The sequence below is a fragment of the Esox lucius genome, chromosome 11 (assembly GCF_011004845.1).
Source record: "Esox lucius isolate fEsoLuc1 chromosome 11, fEsoLuc1.pri, whole genome shotgun sequence".
NCBI classification, from domain to species: Eukaryota; Metazoa; Chordata; class Actinopteri; order Esociformes; family Esocidae; genus Esox; species Esox lucius.
This window is the reverse complement of record NC_047579.1, coordinates 23,460,815-23,480,898: the sequence shown is the minus strand read 5'-3', so window position 1 is coordinate 23,480,898 and position 20,084 is coordinate 23,460,815. Positions and strand designations below refer to the sequence as shown.

Here is a 20,084-nt window from a genome sequence, read left to right as displayed (position 1 = left end):
ACTTCTCAAGGGCTGTGAACATCGTTATCTTTTGTTAAGTTAGCTTACTTGCGCAGGCTTAACTTGAGGTGAAAGTATAAGCGGAGCGTCTGTCTGTCCATATAGTTATTTATTCCATACATGTACACAGCTCTGTACATCCTTCCTCATCATTGCATACAAGTGAACTCAACTGGCTTACATTGCATACACAGAAGTAAATGTAAAACCGTAATACCTCAAATATAGCAACCAACACTATTACCGTAATATATTGATAAGAGCATTATCCAAAAATGATATTTAACATCTGTCTAAGCCAAAGTTCGCAGAGAAGCTGGTGAGACATGGAGACTAACCATGCATTGGAGGGGGACTCAGTGGGCTGTACTGAATGTATATAGGCCTGAGCTCAACCTTTAACTGAGAGCTCTTGAACTGACTCTGCTGAGATTGTTGGTTATTGCTCCAGGTTTGCAAATATAGAATAAAGCTTTACTTTTGAATAGAATCTACAGTCTGTGCTTTCACGTTTAGTGATTTCCACGACAGGCGGCTTGTGGAAAGGACGCGAACCAGCCGACTGAAAACACTGAGGAACCCGGTGTTGAAACACTTGGCCTGATCCCTTGCTGCCTCTATCTGGATTTCTTCTTTGGGATCTCTCTCCTTCGCATACCCAAATGAGCGCTGGGCATCCACCCTTCTGTCCAATAGCTCATGGTCACCTGTCAGCATGTTGTTTAATGGTTCTACCATCTTCCATTTCACACAAACTGCAGTGTAGTGATGGGAAGTTTGACTCTTTCTGCTGACTCAGGTCTTGTGAAGTCGTAAAAACGTTAAAAAAAAAAGTTTAATCTTCCGAGTCATTTCATTCATTTGAGTCTACAGCCACAAAGCCCCCCGGGGCCAACTCATGCTCATCATCATAATGTCATTTACGTTTCTATTCTACTTTAGCAAACGCTTGTTTTACTCTACGATTACAACTATGTTTATCATTGCAATCAAAAATCTAATACTACATTAATCACGGTGGGCTGTGCGTCATGTTGTCACAATGCTACGTTCTTGATCAACTTTTCTTTGAGAACGTCAAACTAACAGCTGTTGGACAGAGACAAGGCTACTGTGCTGGAAGCCAGGGTTTGGAGTAGAACTTTTAAAACGATAATACTGAAGTCAGTCTTTCACAAGTCTTTTTTACGTAGGCAAAGGCTCTGTGTATGATTTCATGTGTTTATCATAACAATCAAAAATCAACTACTACATTAGCCTACTTATTTTAGACCTACCATGTGTCCAATTATCTGGTAAACATTATAAACATCTTTTTAATGTACCTGTCTTGATTTATTTTTCTTTGCAAACGACAAATCAGAAATCAACTACTACATAATTTTTTTTTAGAATAAAACTGAGCGAATCAGTCATTCACAAGTCTTTCTTTATCATCTGTGCTTTTCATGACATCGGTGGTCAACTAACTACATTCATTATTATTATCAACATGTCTATGATTTTCCTGCCTTGATCTCTTTTTTTCTGTGAATGTACATAGACGTTGATCGGAGAACTGAGCGTGAGGACCAGGTATGAAGCAAGTGATCATGTTGTAGAAATCCGCTGTCAAACTTTCAAATAAATGTTACAATTGAACGAGTCACTAGAAAGAAAAAACTTGTGTCACTAAAAAGATTTGTTCAAAACGAACTGCACATCACTAATGGGGCTCACAGGGAGATGAGCAGGTGTGTTCACACGGTGTCCTAGTGAGGGTGGCAGGAAACACTCTCCGGTGGAATTGGAAGTGCTGCTGGAGGAAGTCAACTGCACCTCTGGTTGTTAAAGATCAGATTGGTCTGTTTGTGGGGGAAAATAACAGCATGTATATTAAAGAATTTGAATTCATAATGTTTGAAGACAATCCATAACAAACCCAATCAGAAACATCCCCATGGCTTCAACTGGACATGTCGCTAGACAAGACTAGTTTAGTCCAAGACTGACTAGTGTTACTCCGTCTAAATTAGCTCGTTTGAAAAATGATTCTTGTTCTTCACAGCGTTGTAGAACGAAATCCCACTTGATCAACTCGGAGCAAAACTATTCATGATATTCCAAACCCTTACTAGGTTTTAAACACTAATTGTCATGGTAATAGAGTGCAGAGCAGATACTGAAGAATATATCCAATGTTCACAAATTTGCCAATCTAGAGAACTGAACTGTAGCTAACCTCCCTCTATTGTCGGACATTTCTAGCAGTTGGAGAACTACACAGCGTGCACAGCCAGAAGAGGACTGGTCACCCCTCTGAGCCTGGTTCCTCTCTAGGTTTCTTCCTAAATTTCAGCCTTCTTAGGGAGTTTTTCCTAGCCACTGAAATTCAACACTACTGATGTTTGCTCCTTGGGGTTTAAGACTGGTGTTAGGTCTTCTGGTGACCATTGTCTTCAACCAGCTCAATCACACCCCATGCCTGCAGTTCCTCATCATACAAACATACAACCTACCTGCCTTGAACGGAACTCACATCTTAGATCACAATCACCTGAGTACTGACACCTTTTCCCCATTAACACTCCCTATTTAGTTAACCCAGCTTCCCTAGTTTTTGTGAAGTATTGCTTTTGTGTAGCGGATGCATACTGAGCCTTTTTCTCTTGTTTTTTGGATGCCATGGATATATTACCTTGATAGATTTTTGACCAAGCCTCTTTGCCTAATCCTTGTCTGGGCTTTTGCTTTTCCCAGCTCCTCTGTCTGTCGTTGTGTAACTCTGCCCTGCCGTCCAGCCTTTCCATGTAGTGACCTGTGGCTGCCTGTGTTTTTTGCCTGTTGCCTGTTCCCTGTGTTACTCCATTAAAGTGCGCATTCCACATTCGTTCCATCTACTCCTGCCTCCCTTGTGTATTCGTTACAGCTAGGTGTTTTGTAAAAGCACTTTGTGACAACTGCTGATGTAAAAAGGGCTTTATAAATACATTTGATTGATTGAAATACACTCACCCAAAGAATTATTAGGAACACCTGTTCAATTTCTCATTAATGCAATTATCTAATCAACCAATCACATGGTAGTTGCTATAATGCATTTAGGGGTGTGGTCCTAGTCAAGACAATCTCCTGAACTCCAAACTGAATGTCAGAATGGGAAAGAAAGGTGATTTAAGCAATTTTTAGTGTGGCATGGTTGTTGGTGCCAGACGGGCCGGTCGGAGTATTTCACAATCTGTTCAGTTACTGGGATTTTCACGCACAACCATGTCTAGGGTTTACAAAGAATGGTGTGAAAAAGGAAAAACATCCAGTATGGGGCAGTCCTGTGGGCGAAAATGCCTTGTTGATGCTAGAGGTCAGAGGAGAATGGGCTGACTGATTCAAGCTGATAGAAGAGCAACTTTGACTGAAATAACCACTTGTTACAACCGAGGTATGCAGCAAAGCATTTGTGAAGCCACAGCACGCACAACCTTGAGGCAGATGGGCTACAACAGCAGAAGACCCCACCGGGTACCACTCATCTCCACTACAAATAGGAAAAAGAGGCTACAATTTGCACGAGCTCACCAAAATTAGACAGTTGAAGACTGGAAGAATGTTGCCTGGTCTGATGAGTCTCGATTTCTGATGAGACATTCAAATGGTAGAGTCAGAATTTGGCGTAAACAGAATGAGAACATGGATCCATCATGCCTTGTTACCACTGTGCAGGCTGGTGGTGGTGGTGTAATGGTGTGGGGGATGTTTTCTTGGCACACTTTAGGCCCCTTACTGCCAATGGGGCATCGTTTAAATGCCACGGCCTACCTGAGCATTGTTTCTGACCATGTCCTTCCCTTTATGACCACCATGTACCCATCCTCTAATGGCTACTTCCAGCAGGATAATGCACCATGTCACAAAGCTCGAATCATTTCAAATTGGTTTCTTGAACATGACAATGAGTTCGCTGTACTGAAATGGCCCCCCAGTCACCAGATCTCAACCCAATAGAGCATCTTTGGGATGTGGTGGAACTGGAGCTTCGTGCCCTGGATGTGCATCCCAAAAATCTCCATCAACTGCAAGATGCTATCCTATCAATATGGGCCAACATTTCTAAAGAATGCTTTCAGCACCCTGTTGAATCAATACCACGTAGAATTAAGGCAGTTCTGAAGGCGAAAGGGATCAAACACTGTATTAGTATGGTGTTCCTAATAATCCTTTAGGTGAGTGTAAATGTGATTTATTAGGGAAGTGAGTATTCTGATCGTATTATTATTTCTATGCACATTTTCCAACTCCAAACCATATAAACTTGAATGCTTATTAAATCATTTTCAGGTGATAAGTATTTGTGTAATGAGGGTGGGTGTGGCGACAGTGAATAACCCCTAATATCAAGGCGTGTGTAATTATTAGGCAGCTACATGACCTTAGGTAAAATGGGCCATGACCTAAAGTCAGTGCTAGTTGGGTTTAATATATAGTTAAAGCTGCTGTAAAGAGTAAATAGCTACAACCCATTTATAAACATTTGTCATCAGTGTACAGTGTGTGGACCCAATTATCCAAAATAAAACTCTGACTTAAAATCTTAATTTCTATAGTAATTTATTAAGAGTAGTAAAAACATTTCATGTCCTGCAAGAGGATTTTGTAGTTCAAAATTCAACATACCATAACACATTTTTAACATGTCAAATGTTTTAACAAAAAATTAAAAGAAAAGTAAAGAAAATATAAATTTCAATCCTACTGAATGGTAGTACAACCTCCCCATGATTTCAATGAGAAATAAACTCGTAAGAAGTACATGATTTTCAAATGTCCCCAAAATTACACAAAACAGAATGTTTTCAAACTAACCTATAATTGATAATTGGTTAAAACATTTGTAACCTATGACATTATAATCTACAGTAGACCTTAAACATGAAATGTCCACCTTTTGGATGAAGGGTAAGTGGTAAAGAAACACATCCAGATCTAAATGCATGAATAAAAACTTTCACCCTTGAATTAATAAATCAAACCCTCAACACATGATTACTATATGAAAAAGTGAAACAAAAATATGAATTTAATAGTATATTTCTGTAAATGTCAGTGTAATAAAAAAGGAAATTAACAAGAGAAACAAAACAACATCTAAAATGTAATATAACATAGTACATTAAATTGATAGAGACTTTGTTTCCTAAAAAGTAAAGGTGCAGGAACAAACTAATGGAAACTTTGGTAAACAGCAACAACTAAAGTTTACCATATGAGGCTGTACCAGAACACATACCACATACATAAACTTGTTTCCCAAAAACTTGGGACGCTATGTAAAATGCAAATAAAAACAGAATGCAGTAATATACAAATCATTTATCCCTATTTTTAACTGGAAATTGTACAAAGACAATCAATTTAGCACCCGGACTCTTACTATGGAGCCAAGCATGCAATATGTGCACTGATGCCCCCCAAACCGTCACGGATGCTGGCTTTTGAACTATGCACTGATAGCAAGACAGATGGTCCCTTTCCTTTTAGCCTAGAGGATGCAGCATCCATTATTCCCAAAAATAATTTCAAATTTTGATCAGACCACAGGACAGTTTTTCTATTTAGCCTCAGTTCATCTTAAATGAGCTCAGGCCCAGATAACGTGGCCGCGTTTCTGGATCTTGTTTATATCTGGTTTCTAATTTGCAGGGTAGAGATTTAACTTGCATTTGTGGATGCAGCGACAAACTGTGTTCACAGACAATGGTTTTCGGAAGTTTTCCAGAGCTCATGCAGTGATTTCCACTACAGAATTATGCCTGTTTTTAATGCAGTGCGGCTTGAGGGCCTGAAGATCACGGCCATTTAATATCAGTTTTCGGCCTTGTTTCTTGCATACAGATATTTTTCTGGATTCTCTGAATGATTTTATGTACCGTAGATGAGATCCTCAAATTATTTTAAATTTTACATTGAGAAAGGTTATTCTTAAATGATTGCACTATTTGCCTGCGCAGGCTTTCATAGTGGTGAACCCCTCCCCATCTTTACTTCTGAAAGACTAATCACTGGGATGCTCGTTTCATACCCAATCATGTTACTACCCTGTTGCTAATTGACCTATTTAGTTGTGAGAGCAACAACCTTTTTAGTCTTAATGCCCTTGTCACAGCCTTTTTGAAACGTGTTGCTGGCATCAAATTCAAAGTGGGCATATATCTTTCAAAAAACAATAACATTTCTCAGTTTCAACATTTCAACATTTGTTTTTGTACTATTTTCTATTGAATATAGGGTTTAAATGATTTGTAGATCATTGCATTCTGTTTTTCTTTACATTTTACACAGCAACCCAACTTCTTTGGAAACTAGGTTGTACAATGATGAGCCAAAACATTGACCACTCACAAGTGAAACAAACAACGCTGATCATCTCCTAAGAAAGGCACGTTAAGGTCTGGGTAGATTAGATGATAAGCGAACAAACACTTTTCATAGTCAATGTGTTGGATGCAGGAGTAAAGACCTGATCAAATTTGACAAGGGCCATATTGTTATAGCAAGACGAGTGGGTCAGCGCATCTCTGAAACGACAAAGCTTGTGGGGTGCTCCTGGTCAGAAAATCCTGCTTTGAAATTTCAACCCACACTGGCCGAGGCTTGCATCTGAGCAACAATACCACATGATTGATGAGGTTTGAAGCTTCGGAACGTCACGCAACCTTCTGATAGGGGTTTTAAAGACATGGTGCTTTCCAACCATGCTTAAAACATATGTAACTAAATCAGACATCTGAACAGTAGTTAGCTGTTCAGAAGTCCAACACTTAGCTCACGATATGAGACAATAGAGCACAAAAACAAATGGATCAGTGGGAACAGATATACACAAGATGATGATGGAATGGGGAACAGATATACACAAGATGATGATGGAATGGGGAACAGATGTGTGTGATGACTAGACAACAACAGTCTGGGGTTGATGATGGAAAGGGGGGTGGTGGCAGCTAGTAGACTGGTAACCAGATCTGGAACATAGGGTGAAATACTCTTAGACTGAATTCCTATAATTAAGGTGTGAATGTTAATCATCTCCCAACAAACGTACCTCCACATCCTTCTGTCCCACTAAACTCTTTTTGCGTGTGGATCCAATATTGTAGTGACTGGTATTACGCAAGAGCGAGCCATCAGGTCCTTAATCTTGTTATAATCCTCAGTGACATCTGCATTAAATAAACAATTCAGGACAAGCAGAAGCTTTCAAAAGCAAGCTTGGTGGTCAAATCACTTGAAATCTACTTAATTCAACAATTTGGTTCTAATTCACTTACAGGAGATTTTTCCATTTAGAGATTGCAGTTTTCATGCCGTATAGACTACTACCATATTGGGATGTTGGGATTAGAAAGTTCTAGCTTTGGGTTAGGGTTAGATGTCAACAGGTTAGATGACACAAAACCGTAGTGCTGTGAATTGTACTTGAGTTAGATTTCTTTACCTATTCTAACTATATTAGAATAGGTAAAGAAATTATGTTCCCTTTATTTACCTGGGAGGAACGAGCTGTTGGGAGTCTGGAGTGAGATCTCGATTGATTCTTGTAGCTTACACTTCATCTGATTTACAATGTGATCCTAATACAGGAAAAAGTATAGTTTAGTCCATATTAGTCCACTTTAGTCAGAATATTTTTTTTTACGGTTCTAGGTGTTCATGCTGTAAGAACTATGCTTCTTGAATGTATTTTAGTGTACAGAGGGCCTTTTAGGAGTTAACTGACTACATGCAATACACACTGTACTTCCTTTCAATACCAACATACAACGTGTCATACCTTCAGTTCGGTTAAACCATCCAGCATATCTTTTTTGGCCTTCTGGAAAATATTTGCTTTTTTCATGTGCTGATGTAGCTCATCTTTCATCTTTTCCAGATAACCGTTTCCTGTATGCATTGATGCTTCTAAAACAAAGTAATATATTTTTCATAACCATTCATATTCTATTAATACAGTCCACATTTATAAGAAAATCTGTTCTCCAAATATTGGTCTAATGGGCTACTTGATGGCGGTTATGACAGATGTAACTGTTATTCTTAATGTTAGTGTATTTGTGTGTCTTTTATAATTTTCTATTGAAATGGTGGTGTATTAGAGTTAGGTCTGAAAATATATGGACATTCTTCTTAATTTTGTCTCTGTATGCCACCACAAAGGATTTGAAATTAAACAACCGAGATGCAATTGAAGTGCAGACTTTACACTTTAATTCAGTGGGGTTGAACAAACATTTAGGAATTGCAACCATTTTCATACACAGTCCCCTTATTTCAGGGGCTCAAATATAATTGGACAAATGAACACAATCATAAATAAAATTGTAATTTTTAAAACTTTGTTGAGAACCCTTTGCAGGCAATGACTGCTTGAAGTCTGGAACGCGTGGACATCACCAAACCCTTTGTGATGCTTTGCCAGGCCTCAACTGCCACTGTCTTCAGTTGTTGTTTGTTTGTGGGTCTTTTTGCCCTATTTTTTGTCTTCAGCAAGTGAAATGCATTCTCGATTGAATTGAGATTAGTTGATTGACTCGGCTATTGCAGAATATTCCACTTCTTTGCCTTAAAAAACTCCTGGGTTGCTTTCGCAGTATGTTGTGGGTTTTTGTCCATCTGTAAAGTGAAGCGCCGTCCAATCAACTTTGCGGAATTTGACTGAATCGGAGCAGACAATTAATCCCTATACACTTCAGAATTCTTGGCTGCTTCTGTCACATCATTAATAAACACCTGTGACCCAGTACCATTGAAAGCCAAGCATGGCCATGCCATCACACTGCCTCCACCGTGTTTTACAGATGACGTGGTATGCTTTGGATCATGCCTTCTCCATACTTTTTTCTTCCCATCATTCTGGTACAGGTTGATCTTCAGGTTGAGTTTCATCTGTCCAAAGAATGCTGTTCCAGAACTGGGCTGGCTTTTTTAGATGTTTTTTGGCAAAGACTAATCTGGCCTTTCTATTCATGAGGCTTATGACTGGTTTGCACCATTCATGGTGAACCCTGAGTTTTCTCTTTGTGGTAGACTTGGATAATGATATGCCTAACTCCTGGAGAGTGTTCTTCACTTGGTTGGATGTTGTGAAGGGGTTTTTCATTACCATGGAAAGGATCCTATGGTCATCCATCAATGTTGTCTTCCCTGGATATCCAGGCCTTTTTGTGTTGCAGAGCTCACCAGTGTGTTCTTTTTATCTTTTTTTTGCAGCATAAGGATGGCCTGTTTCACTTGCATTGAGAGCTCCTTTGACTGCATGTTGTGGGTTCACGGCAACAGCTTCCAAATGTGAATACCACACCTGGAATCAACTCCAGAACTTGTACCTGCTTAATTGATTAAGAAATAACAAACGGATAGCCCATGAAACAGCTTTTGAGTCAATTGTCCAATTACTTTTGGTCCCTTGAAAAAGTGGGGGCTACATATTAAAGAGCTGTAATTCCTAAATTCCTGAATACCCTCAAATTAAAGCTGAGAGGCTGTAACTTAAGAGCATATTAATTATTCATCTGTAACTTGAATATATTTTGGTAAACGGCCAAAATAACAAAACTTGTGTCGGTGTCCAAATATTTCCAGACCTAACTGTAGGTGTTCTTCAAAATGAATGCAGAACTCAATTGTAAATGACATTAGGTTTCGGTTGACCCCTTTTTCAGTAAAGAAAATATACGTATTTTATATTCTTCTCCCCAATTTTGTCATTTCAAATTTCTTGGTATGACCTTGTGGAAATGTTTCCTCGAAGCATGGCCAAGTGTTCTGATTCTAATCACACTGCACTTCTAATTAAAAAATGTTTGCCAATACACATGCTTAAGGAGTAAAGTGTTCCTCAGCTTTTGCAATAGCAATTGAGATTTCAGCAGCACATTCTACCACAAGGAGTTGCTAGATACATTGTGCTTACCTATGCTGGTCCCCAAGGCATTGTGTGTATACTGAAACCGGGATTCTAGCACCACAATGTCCCTGCTATACATCGAGGAAGTGTCTTAGACTGCTGCACCTTGGACCCTACTTTCTGCTGGTTTAAAATGAAAAATACATTTGAAATGCAGTACTTACTTCTATAGGACACACGCATGGAGTCCTTGATTGACTCAGATAGAGTGAAGTAGATCTGTTTCTTTTTCTCAAGGAGGTCACGGATTAGTTGTGTCTTCAACTCTTTTTCCTTTAAGATACAAAACATTTTTCAAGAAGCCCCTTAATTCAGTTCATGGTTCAGTTTGCTCATATTTCTAAATAACCCAGTAAACTGTATTTGCACAAGATATCACTGTAATCCATTATTTTACACTCTGTTAACATGTATACAAATGCTATAAAAAAGCTGTAAACGTATTTATTTCAGATTTCTTGTGAAAACCCTACTGTCTCAAGGAATGTCAGCTTCAGTGACAAACTCTTGTGCTTTTCATACAAGCTGTTTGTGTCAAGGGTGAAGTTCTCAATCCTCTCTTTGATTGGACCACATTTGTCATTTCTGAAACAATATATTTAGAACACATGGTTACAAGACTGGATTGTGCCTGGTCATTCCACATTGATTGACCTTTAGTGCTAATTATTAGATTCATTTTAATGAAATAACTTACGGGAAATAATATGTAAATTTGTCAGCAATACAATTTCTCATGTATGATGCTAAATGCTCATTAAGGTTCTTATTTTCTGTGCAACTGTTCCTTGTTGGTTTGTAAATGCCATAATTCTGGCATAAACACTTCACTACTTTATGATATCCACTGCCTGATATCCCTTCCTGAAGAAAAGAGTAAAATAAGCAGTTATTTTAGGATACAGCAAAGTAAATATATCCTCCATAAGTATCTTAATTTGATCGTCAAGCTTCTATAGTTCAAGCACAAACCAGTTAATACAGATTTAGAGTGATGGTAAAAATAGGCTTTATTTTATTTTTTTTAGATCAGCTTACTGGTTCTAGGACTTCATTCATTAATTTCTCGCATGAATCTTCTGACTCTTTAACTCCTTTGGAGAGGCACTGGTCAAAATCCTTATGAGGCTTTTCCATGTATTGACCCATGGATGTAAGCTTCACATTTAGCCTCTGTTCCAAATCCTGGCGCATCTCTTTTTTACTGCATTTCTGAAATCCAACTCAATATAGTCAATATTATACACACTTTTTTTACATGAAGTAATACTGTGTAGCCTATAGATGCATTAATATCAAAACATTGAAACATTGCGGCCAACTAGCAGAACGTGTGTTAATTTTTTTATCTTGCCGTAAGTCAAGTTCAGACGCATTCCCAGTTGCTGTCTATAGTTAGTGAGCATGCTGAAATCGGTGAATGTGTGTTGATATTTTTTGTTTCACATTGAGCGTAGACAATCATGTCTGTAAGTATGTACAGTATCTCACAAAAGTGAGTACACCCCTCATATTTTTGCTAATATTTGATTATATCTTTTCATGTGACAACACTGAAGAAATTACACTTTGCTACAATGTGAAGTAGTGAGTGTACAGCTTGGAGAAGTGTAAATTTGCTGTCCCCTCAAAATAACTCAACACACAGCCATTAATATCTAAACCGCTGTTTAGACAACAAAAGTGAGTACAACAAAAGTGAAAATGTCCAAAATTGGGCCCCAATTTGGTGGCCACACATTTTTTGTGTGGCCACCATTATTTACCAGCACTGCCTTAACCCTCTTGGGCATGGAATTCACCAGAGCGTCACATGTTGCCACTGGAGTCCTCTTCCATTCCTCCATGACGACATCACGGAGCTAGTGGATGTTAGTGACCTTGCGCTCCTCCACCTTTCGTTTGAGGATCCCACAGATGCTCAATGTGATTTAGGTCTGGAGACATGCTTGGCCAGTCCATCAGCTTTACCCTCAGCTTCTTTAGCAAGGCAGTGGTCGTCTTGGAGGTGTGTTTGGGGTCGTTATCATGTTGGAATACTGCCCTGCAGCCCAGTCTCCGAAGAGAGGGGATCATGCTCTGCTTCAGTATGTCTTAGTACATGTTGGCATTCATGGTTCCCTCAATGAACTGTAGCTCCCCAGTGCCGGCAGCACTCATGCAGCCCCAGAACATGACACTCCCCCCACCATGCTTGACTGTAGGCAAGACACACTTGTCTTTGTACTCCTCACTTGGTTGCCACCACACACGCTTGACACCACCTGAACCAAATAAGTTTATCTTGGTCGCATCAGACCCAAAGACATGGTTCTAGTAATCCATGTCCTTAGCCTGCTTGTCTTCAGCAAACTGTATGTGGGCTTTCTTGGGCATCATCTGTAGAAGAGGCTTCCTTCTGGGACGACAACCATGCAGACCAATTTGATGCAGTGCGTATGGTCTGAGCACTGACAGGCTGACACCCCACCCCTTCAACCTCTGCAGCAATGCTGGCAGCACTCATACGTCTATTGCCCAAAGACAACCTCTGGATATGACGCTGAGCATGTGCATTCAACTTCTTTGGTCGACCATGGCAAGGCCTGTTCTGAGTGGAACCTGTCCTGTTAAACCACTGCATGGTCTTGGCCACTGTGCTGCAGCTCAGTTTCAGGGTCTTGGCAATCTTCTTATAGCCTAGGCCATCTTTATGTAGTTCCTCAGAGAGTTCTTTGCCATGAGGTGCCATGTTGAACTTCCAGTGACCAGTATGAGGGAATGTGAGAGCGATAACACCAAATTTAACAAACCTGCTCCCCATTCACACCTGATACCTTGTAACACTAACGAGTCATATGACACCGGGGAGGAAAAATGGCTAATTGGGACCAATTTGGACATTTTCACTTAGGGGTGTACTCACTTTTGTTGCCAGCAGTTTGGACATTGATGGCTGTGTGTGGAGTTATTTTTTGGGGACTGTCATGCGGTGCGGGAGTAAGAAACCAGGCGCAGGCAGAAGGTAGTCGGTGTTGACCTTTTTTAATTAAACAAACACCAAGCACAAACAAACAACGAAAGAAAAGGACTGACTTTAGCAGCAAAACGAATGTAGGCAACAGGTATAATGACACTTACATTCAACAGCAACACACACGACGACATCCAACAACAACAATGATCCACGAATGCGGGGAGCAGAGGGGAAACATTTAAACACTTACAAAAGAGATGATAGGGACCTGGTGAGCATTATTAACGAGGCGACACAAAACAAGTCCGGGATGCATTCATGAGCGGTTGGAACCAAAGGTGCACGGCACGGTGGCTCTGCTGCTCACCGTACCATGACAGGGACAGCAAATGTTCACTGTTATACAAGCTGTACACTCACTATTTTACATTGCAGCAAGGTGTCATTTCTTCAGTGTTAGATATAATCAAATATTTGCAAAAATGTGAGGGGTGTACTCACTTTTGTGAGATACTGTATATATAACCAGAGTTACAATCCCGGTAACTAACGTTTCATAAATACCTGGGAAAAAATTTCAGAAAAAAAATGTCATGGAAATGATTGAACCAGTTAAGCTATAAGCCTGGCTTGGTAACGAGCTAACTACAGTATACACCTTGTGAACGCAGAATAAGTATGTTGTTTAGGAGGAAAACAGTTGATATGCTGAAAGGTACAATACCATGTCGCTGTTTCTGTTTGCTTGTATCAGAGAGAGGATCCCATCCGCTCCAGAAATATAATCTGATGTCCTTGTGCGATGATTATTAAGATTACTGAGAAATGCTTGAAGGTGAGGTATTTCTGTATCATAAAGGGCATTCATCCACTCTTCTAGAATGTAGTGAAAAAACAGGGGCAATTCAAGAGGGTGCTCAACACAGTTTTCTTTGTCTTGTATCACATTCTAATTCACATCATTAATTTGATTAGAACTTTACAAGTAACGTTACTGGGGTTACGGTTCATTGGTACAGCAAACTTTGTGTAAAAGTACAGATATTGTTGGTAAAGTACAGATCTAGTCGCAGTATAGGTACATACACTCACCTAAAGGATTATTAGGAACACCTGTTCAATTTCTCATTAATGCAATTATCTAATCAACCAATCACATGGCAGTTGCTTCAATGCATTTAGGGGTGTGGTCCTGGTCAAGACAATCTCCTGAACTCCAAACTGAATGTCAGAATGGGAAAGAAAGGTGATTTAAGCAATTCTGAGCGTGGCATGGTTGTTGGTGTCAGACAGGCCGGTCTGAGTATTTCACAATCTGCTCAGTTACTGGGATTTTCACGCACAACCATTTCTAGGGTTTACAAAGAATGGTCTGAAAAGGGAAAAACATCCAGTATGGGGCAGTCCTGTGGGCGAAAATGCCTTGTTGATGCTAGAGGTCAGAGGAGAATGGGCCGACTGATTCAAGCTGATAGAAGAGCAACTTTGACTGAAATAACCACTCGTTACAACCGAGGTATGCAGCAAAGCATTTGTGAAGCCACAACACGCACAACCTTGAGGCAGATGGGCTACAACAGCAGAAGACCCCACCGGGTACCACTCATCTCCATTACAAATAGGCAAAAGAGGCTACAATTTGCACGACCACACCAAAATTGGACAGTTGAAGACTGGAAGAATGTTGCCTGGTCTGATGAGACTCAATTTCTGTTGAGACATTCAGATGGTAGATTCAGAATTTGGCGTAAACAGAATGAGAACATGGATCCATCATGCCTTGTTACCACTGTGCAGGCTGGTGGTGGTGGTGTAATGGTGTGGGGGATGTTTTCTTGGCACACTTTAGGCCCCTTCACCACCAGTTGCATCGTTTAAATGCCACGGCCTACCTGAGCATTGTTTCTGACCATGTCCATCCTTTTATGACCACCATGTACCCATCCTCTGATGGCTACTTCCAGCAGGATAATGCACCATGTCACAAAGCTCTAATCATTTCAAATTGGTTTCTTGAACATGACAATGAGTTCACTGTGCTGAAATGGCCCCCACAGTCACCAGATCTCAACCCAATAGAGCATCTTTGGGATATTACATTGTCATTGTCTTGCTGAAATAAGCTAGGCCTTCCCTGAAGATGTTGTCTGGATGATAGCATATGTTGCTCCAAAACCCATATATATTGCCATGTGCACTTATGCACCCCATAACATCACGAATGCTGGCTTTTGAACTGTGTGCTGATAAGAAGCCGGATGGTCCCTCTCCTCTTAGTCCAGAGGATGTGGTGTCCATGATTCCCAAAAATAATTTCACATTTTGATTAGTCAGACCACAGGACATTTATCCTCTGCACCTCAGTTCATCTTAAATGAGGTTGGGCCCAAATAATGTGGCGGCAGTTCTGGATCTTGTTTACGTATGGTTTCTTCTTTGCATGGTACAGTTTTAACTTGCATTTGTGGATGCAGCGACCTACTGTCTGGGATTTGTCTATAGTTGACATGAATAAGTTATTGAAATACTGAGAGGAGTTATTAGAAAAAGACAAGGTCTGAAATGAATAGGCTGTAAATGGCATGTATTTGCAGGGCTCTCCTGGGGGTCGTAGTGGGGCTAACAAGTTAATTTCACCACCAATGCATAGCACGAGTCTCCTAGATTACTGCTATATAAGATTTGTCTACAGGAATTGACATAAATAAGTTATCGAAAAACCGAGAGGACTAATAACAACAATTATTTAGCCTAATACATTTGTAGAGTATTAATCTTCAGTAAAATAAGCACAGAAAATTAATTGTGCACGTGTGTGTGATTTAGTTACTCTTTCCCTTCTAAAATAAAAGCAGTAACTTGTAAAAACTTTGTTGAATTGTTAATTGGTGACTGGTAAACAATATCCTTGGTATTTCATTTAGGGAATCAGTATTTAGCATAATACATTTGTAGATTTACATTTTAGATTTACATTTGATGAATAAGCCAGCACCATTGAAAAATGGTAAGGTGTGATAAGTACCCTATATCATTTATATTACGTTAATATAACATCCTCATTATGTTTTTGAATGGTCATGGAAATGTTTTATTTCACTATTTTACATTCATTCAAATTCAACCAAGGTCTGATCATTAATCTGGGAGTATCGGGCATTCATCTACTGACATAATGCATTCAGTGAGGGGTGATTATCACCTAGATACCACTTGGGTACCAGCGCTAAGTGGCATGGGTAATGGGTGGATTGAGTTGGAAAACAGGAAAACTGTTTTTATAATTTTTATAACCTTGAATATGTTATAGAATAAAAAAAAAACATGTTCAGTCATTGCACCTGTCATTTCTTTTTCATCTGGTTCACTCTGCTTTTCCATGTTGTACTTCTTGGAACTTACAGTAAACACCTTAAAGAGACCCTCTGCGTCACTGAAGTGTTTCTGAAACATGATCACAAGACAGTGAGAGGAAATTAAGTCCAGACACCTTTTGCAGGTATTAATATTCTTTTTCATCATGCAAATGTTTGTACTTTGATTAACGTTAGAACTGCCTTACCTACATAAAAATATTGTGATTTTTGTATATAAGAAACAGTTAATGTTTCCGAACTACATGGTATTTCAAAATCTCTCCACTGACTTACCTTTACATCTTCTTGTTCGTTGAACATTTCCCTCACTTCTTCCTTGGTTTTTTCATTTCTGGTCAAATTAATGGAGCGAGCATTATCCTTTTGACTTTCCTCGTCCGTCTTGGTGCAGATAAAGCTGATGCTTCTACATTCACCACCAGAACCAAAGAAGGGAACAGTGCTGTCTAAAATCTCCCAAGATTCCTTTTCTGAAATTGCTCGTGAAATGTCGCTCACAATCCAAACAGCTGAGCAGTTTCCTACAAACTGAAAAAGTGTCAAGGAAATTGTTCAACAGTAAAGATTCATAGAGTGGGTATATAAAATCACCACTAACTTTCAGAATGTTCACCTTTACAGCCTGAAATTAAAAAACAAATTCTCAAATTTTACAGCTTTAACTCACAATATCCAAACAAAAATAAAATGCTAAAATGTCTGAAAAATAAATTAATTTGAAACAGTAAAATACCCTATTTGAAAAAGTGATTGCAACCTTGCTGAGGTATAACAAACAACCTTCAAATCACAAATCAAGCTAATTGATTAATTGGAATCAATTGTAGTGAATTTAATTAGTTCAGAATTTACGCAGTTGTTCATAGACGACTCCACTTCTTAGTAGTGCAATTCAAAGCAAAAGTACTTTCAAAAGATCTACCAGATAAAGATGTGAAAAGGCACAATTCAGGGGACGAATATAATTTTTGTCCTTTGAAGCACGGTTAAGACCATTATTAAGAAGTGGAAGGCGTATGTTACCACCCAGACCGTGCATAGACCAGGCGGTCCCCCCAAACTGGATTACCAGGCAAGGAGGAGTCTGATCAGAGAGGCTACCAAGGAAAATGTTTCATGTTTCAACATGACAATGACCCAAAGCACACCGCCAAAGCTGTGGCTGAAGGACAAGAAGGTGAATGTCCTAGAGTGACCTTGTCAGAATGGATAGACATGCATACTACCACAAATGAGACCGGTTCACGAATCTCACCAGGGACAAGATTAGCTGAGGATAAGCTGGCCAAAAGAATCAGTAACTACTTACAGTAAACCAAGCAAACAAACTAAAAGGACAATAAAGCTGCATTGGCTGAACTGAAATTCACCAAAAATGCGGTCTTGTTTACAGGCCTTAGATATGCAGAGCTAAAGAAGCTAGGACAGCTGGCCAGAAATGTATTAACAAAAAGCTAGCCAACAATGTTCTCCCCAAACAAATATACAGCTATTGATACGAAATCATGTTTTTAACTGGGAAAGATGGCCAAAATAAGCCAGCTGATGATTGATGTAAATTGTTTTCTCCAACAACAACAAAAAATTTGTATCAAAACAACAATCTTTTTCATTTATATACTGAGTGAGTGAAAATAAGTTGCACATTCTTGCATAACATAGTGGTTAGAGACATAGACAGTCACATGGTAGAATGGGAATTAAATGGGACTGGGAAAATTGTTTGTAAGTTTGTAAGCTTGCTACAAACATCAGTAGCTTGTTTGTTATACTATGTTATTGTGGTGATCTTTTTATATACTATTCTCTTAAGCTATTCAATTCAGTTCTGCACTGAGGGATCTAGCTGCCACTCAGGGGCGTGCAAGGTTGACTGGAATTTCCACCAGATAGATTTAATTATGTTTACCGATGAAGTGTATCCAACATCAACCAAATCAAATATAGGATAGATATAATGCTAATCACTTAATTGAATCATCATGAAAATAATTGTTAATAATTACCGATTTCCACATTGTATCTCTACTCTTGTTGCGGTCTCCATTTCCTGGAAGATCCACCAACACAACATGCTCCAGTAGGTCTTCAGAGTTTGGCACTTTGATTATTAAACATTTCACAAGCGGCCAATACAGTTGTTCAAATGTATCACTCTTCGAGTAACTCACTGTGAAACAAGCTATCTTTCTAGAGAGTTCTTCACCCTGCAATTGTAGGCAACAAATTGAATGCATTGACACTTTTACAAAAATGAACAAAGACAAAATTATAGGCAGTGAAGTTTCATGAAATGCAGCTCCAAAGTTCCATAAAATGCTCATTGAAATGCTGACCAATATTTAAAAGGCTGATAAAGGTTGGTAAAAATATTCATAAGTTTCAGGAAATGTTGATATATTTTTAATGCCTGTGAAGTTTGTAAAAAGTAACATACTGTGTCACAAACGATTTTTTTTTTACATGCTGAATAAAATTCAGGAATTTCGCTGAAGTGCTTCTCATCCATTAGCTCCTCTACATTTTCTCGAAGTCCCTCTTTTCCATACAAAGATTTTATCTTCCCATCATCATCCTTGACATTTTTGTTCTCTTCCTTTTCACAAGATCTGTCTCCTAAGATGGACAATAGCTCCTCATTCCAATCCTAAAAAATAGAAACACAAAACAAATGCGTTACACCTACTTTAGCAAAGGCTCTCATTAGCTTGCACTTTTATTGTGAACTATAACTTTATTTTCACTTTTTAGTGAACTGAAGTAAAGAAAAGAAAATAACTAACAGTTCGCTAATGACACATAATCAGCGAATATCAGCAACACTGACCCAATCACAAACAAGTCATTCATAAGAAGACAACTGATGGGAACTATATTCATAGCAACTTGTTTCTAAGTAATTAATCATTTAAATTACAAAAACACTGCTCAAAAACATTAAGGGGGAAACTTAAATCAAATCTCAGATCAAAATCTTTATGGATATTGTGAAATTCATTGAGATCAAAATGAACAGAACTTGAACTTGACATGAACATGACAACAGTCAGTGGAAACCAAAACTTTTTGAGTTTTGGCACATTCTATGCAAGTATAATGGCAGCCTTGGATATTTTGATTGTTAGATCTTCAGACATTGTACACAGGTCTGCAGATTGAGTTGATTGGTGAATCTCTGATAGACCCCGTACCAATTTGAAATGATTCGAGCTTTGTGACATGGTGCATTATCCTGCTGGAAGTAGCCATCAGAGGATGGGTACATGGTGGTCATAAAGGGAAGGACATGGTCAGAAACAATGCTCAGGTAGGCCGTGGCATTTAAACAATGCCAAATTGGCACTAAGGGGCCTAAAGTGTGCCAAAAAAACGTCCCCCACACCATTACACCACCACCACCAGCCTGCACAGTGGTAACAAGGCATGATGGATCCATGTTCTCATTCTGTTTACGCCAAATTCTGAATCTACCATCTGAATGTCTCATCAGAAATCGAGACTCATCAGACCAGGCAACATTCTTCCAGTCTTCAACTATCTAATTTTGGTGAGCTTGTGCAAATTGTAGCCTCTTTTTCCTATTTGTAGTGGAGATGAGTGGTACCCGGTGGGGTCTTCTGCTGTTGTAGCCCATCTGCCTCAAGGTTGTGCGTGTTGTGGCTTCACAAATGCTTTGCTGCATACCTCGGTTGTAACGAGTGGTTATTTCAGTCAAAGTTGCTCTTCTATCAGCTTGAATCAGTCGGCCCATTCTCCTCTGACCTCTAGCATCAACAAGGCATTTTCGCCCACAGGACTGCCGCATACTGGA

The 20,084-nt window shown here is 39.2% G+C and overlaps 2 protein-coding genes across 2 annotated transcripts in view; both read right to left on the bottom strand.

The window, feature by feature from the left end:
• The window catches only part of LOC117595221 (nuclear GTPase SLIP-GC-like), a 772,829-nt gene that overhangs the window by 650,702 nt on the left and 102,043 nt on the right, over positions 1–20,084 (bottom strand). Inside the window, exons 11-12 of the mRNA XM_034295128.1 lie at positions 16,547–16,801; positions 16,238–16,340 (exon numbers count right to left, since the gene is read on the bottom strand). Of these exons, the coding sequence (XP_034151019.1) occupies positions 16,238–16,340; positions 16,547–16,801 (358 nt within the window). The remainder of the gene's footprint in view (positions 1–16,237; positions 16,341–16,546; positions 16,802–20,084) is intronic.
• LOC117595165 lies at positions 6,340–13,989 on the bottom strand. The gene is made up of 9 exons (XM_034295004.1): positions 13,621–13,989; positions 10,979–11,152; positions 10,638–10,804; positions 10,414–10,525; positions 10,105–10,213; positions 7,808–7,935; positions 7,523–7,607; positions 7,079–7,196; positions 6,340–6,998 (listed from the first exon to the last, which is right to left on the bottom strand). The coding sequence occupies exons 1-8, from the start codon at positions 13,762–13,764 to the stop codon at positions 7,099–7,101; spliced, it is 1,017 nt and encodes a 338-aa protein (XP_034150895.1). The 5' UTR covers positions 13,765–13,989; the 3' UTR covers positions 6,340–6,998; positions 7,079–7,098.

Coding starts and splice junctions, on each gene's coding strand:
- LOC117595165 (XM_034295004.1), bottom strand. CDS start 13,764: ATGAATGCCCTTTATGATACAGAAATACCTCACCTTCAAGCATTTCTC. Junction 11,153..13,620: donor CAAACAGAAACAGCGACATG/GTATTGTACCTT, acceptor GTTGGATTTCAG/AAATGCAGTAAAAAAGAGAT. Junction 7,936..10,104: donor CATGCGTGTGTCCTATAGAA/GTAAGTACTGCA, acceptor ACTTTGTTTTAG/AAGCATCAATGCATACAGGA.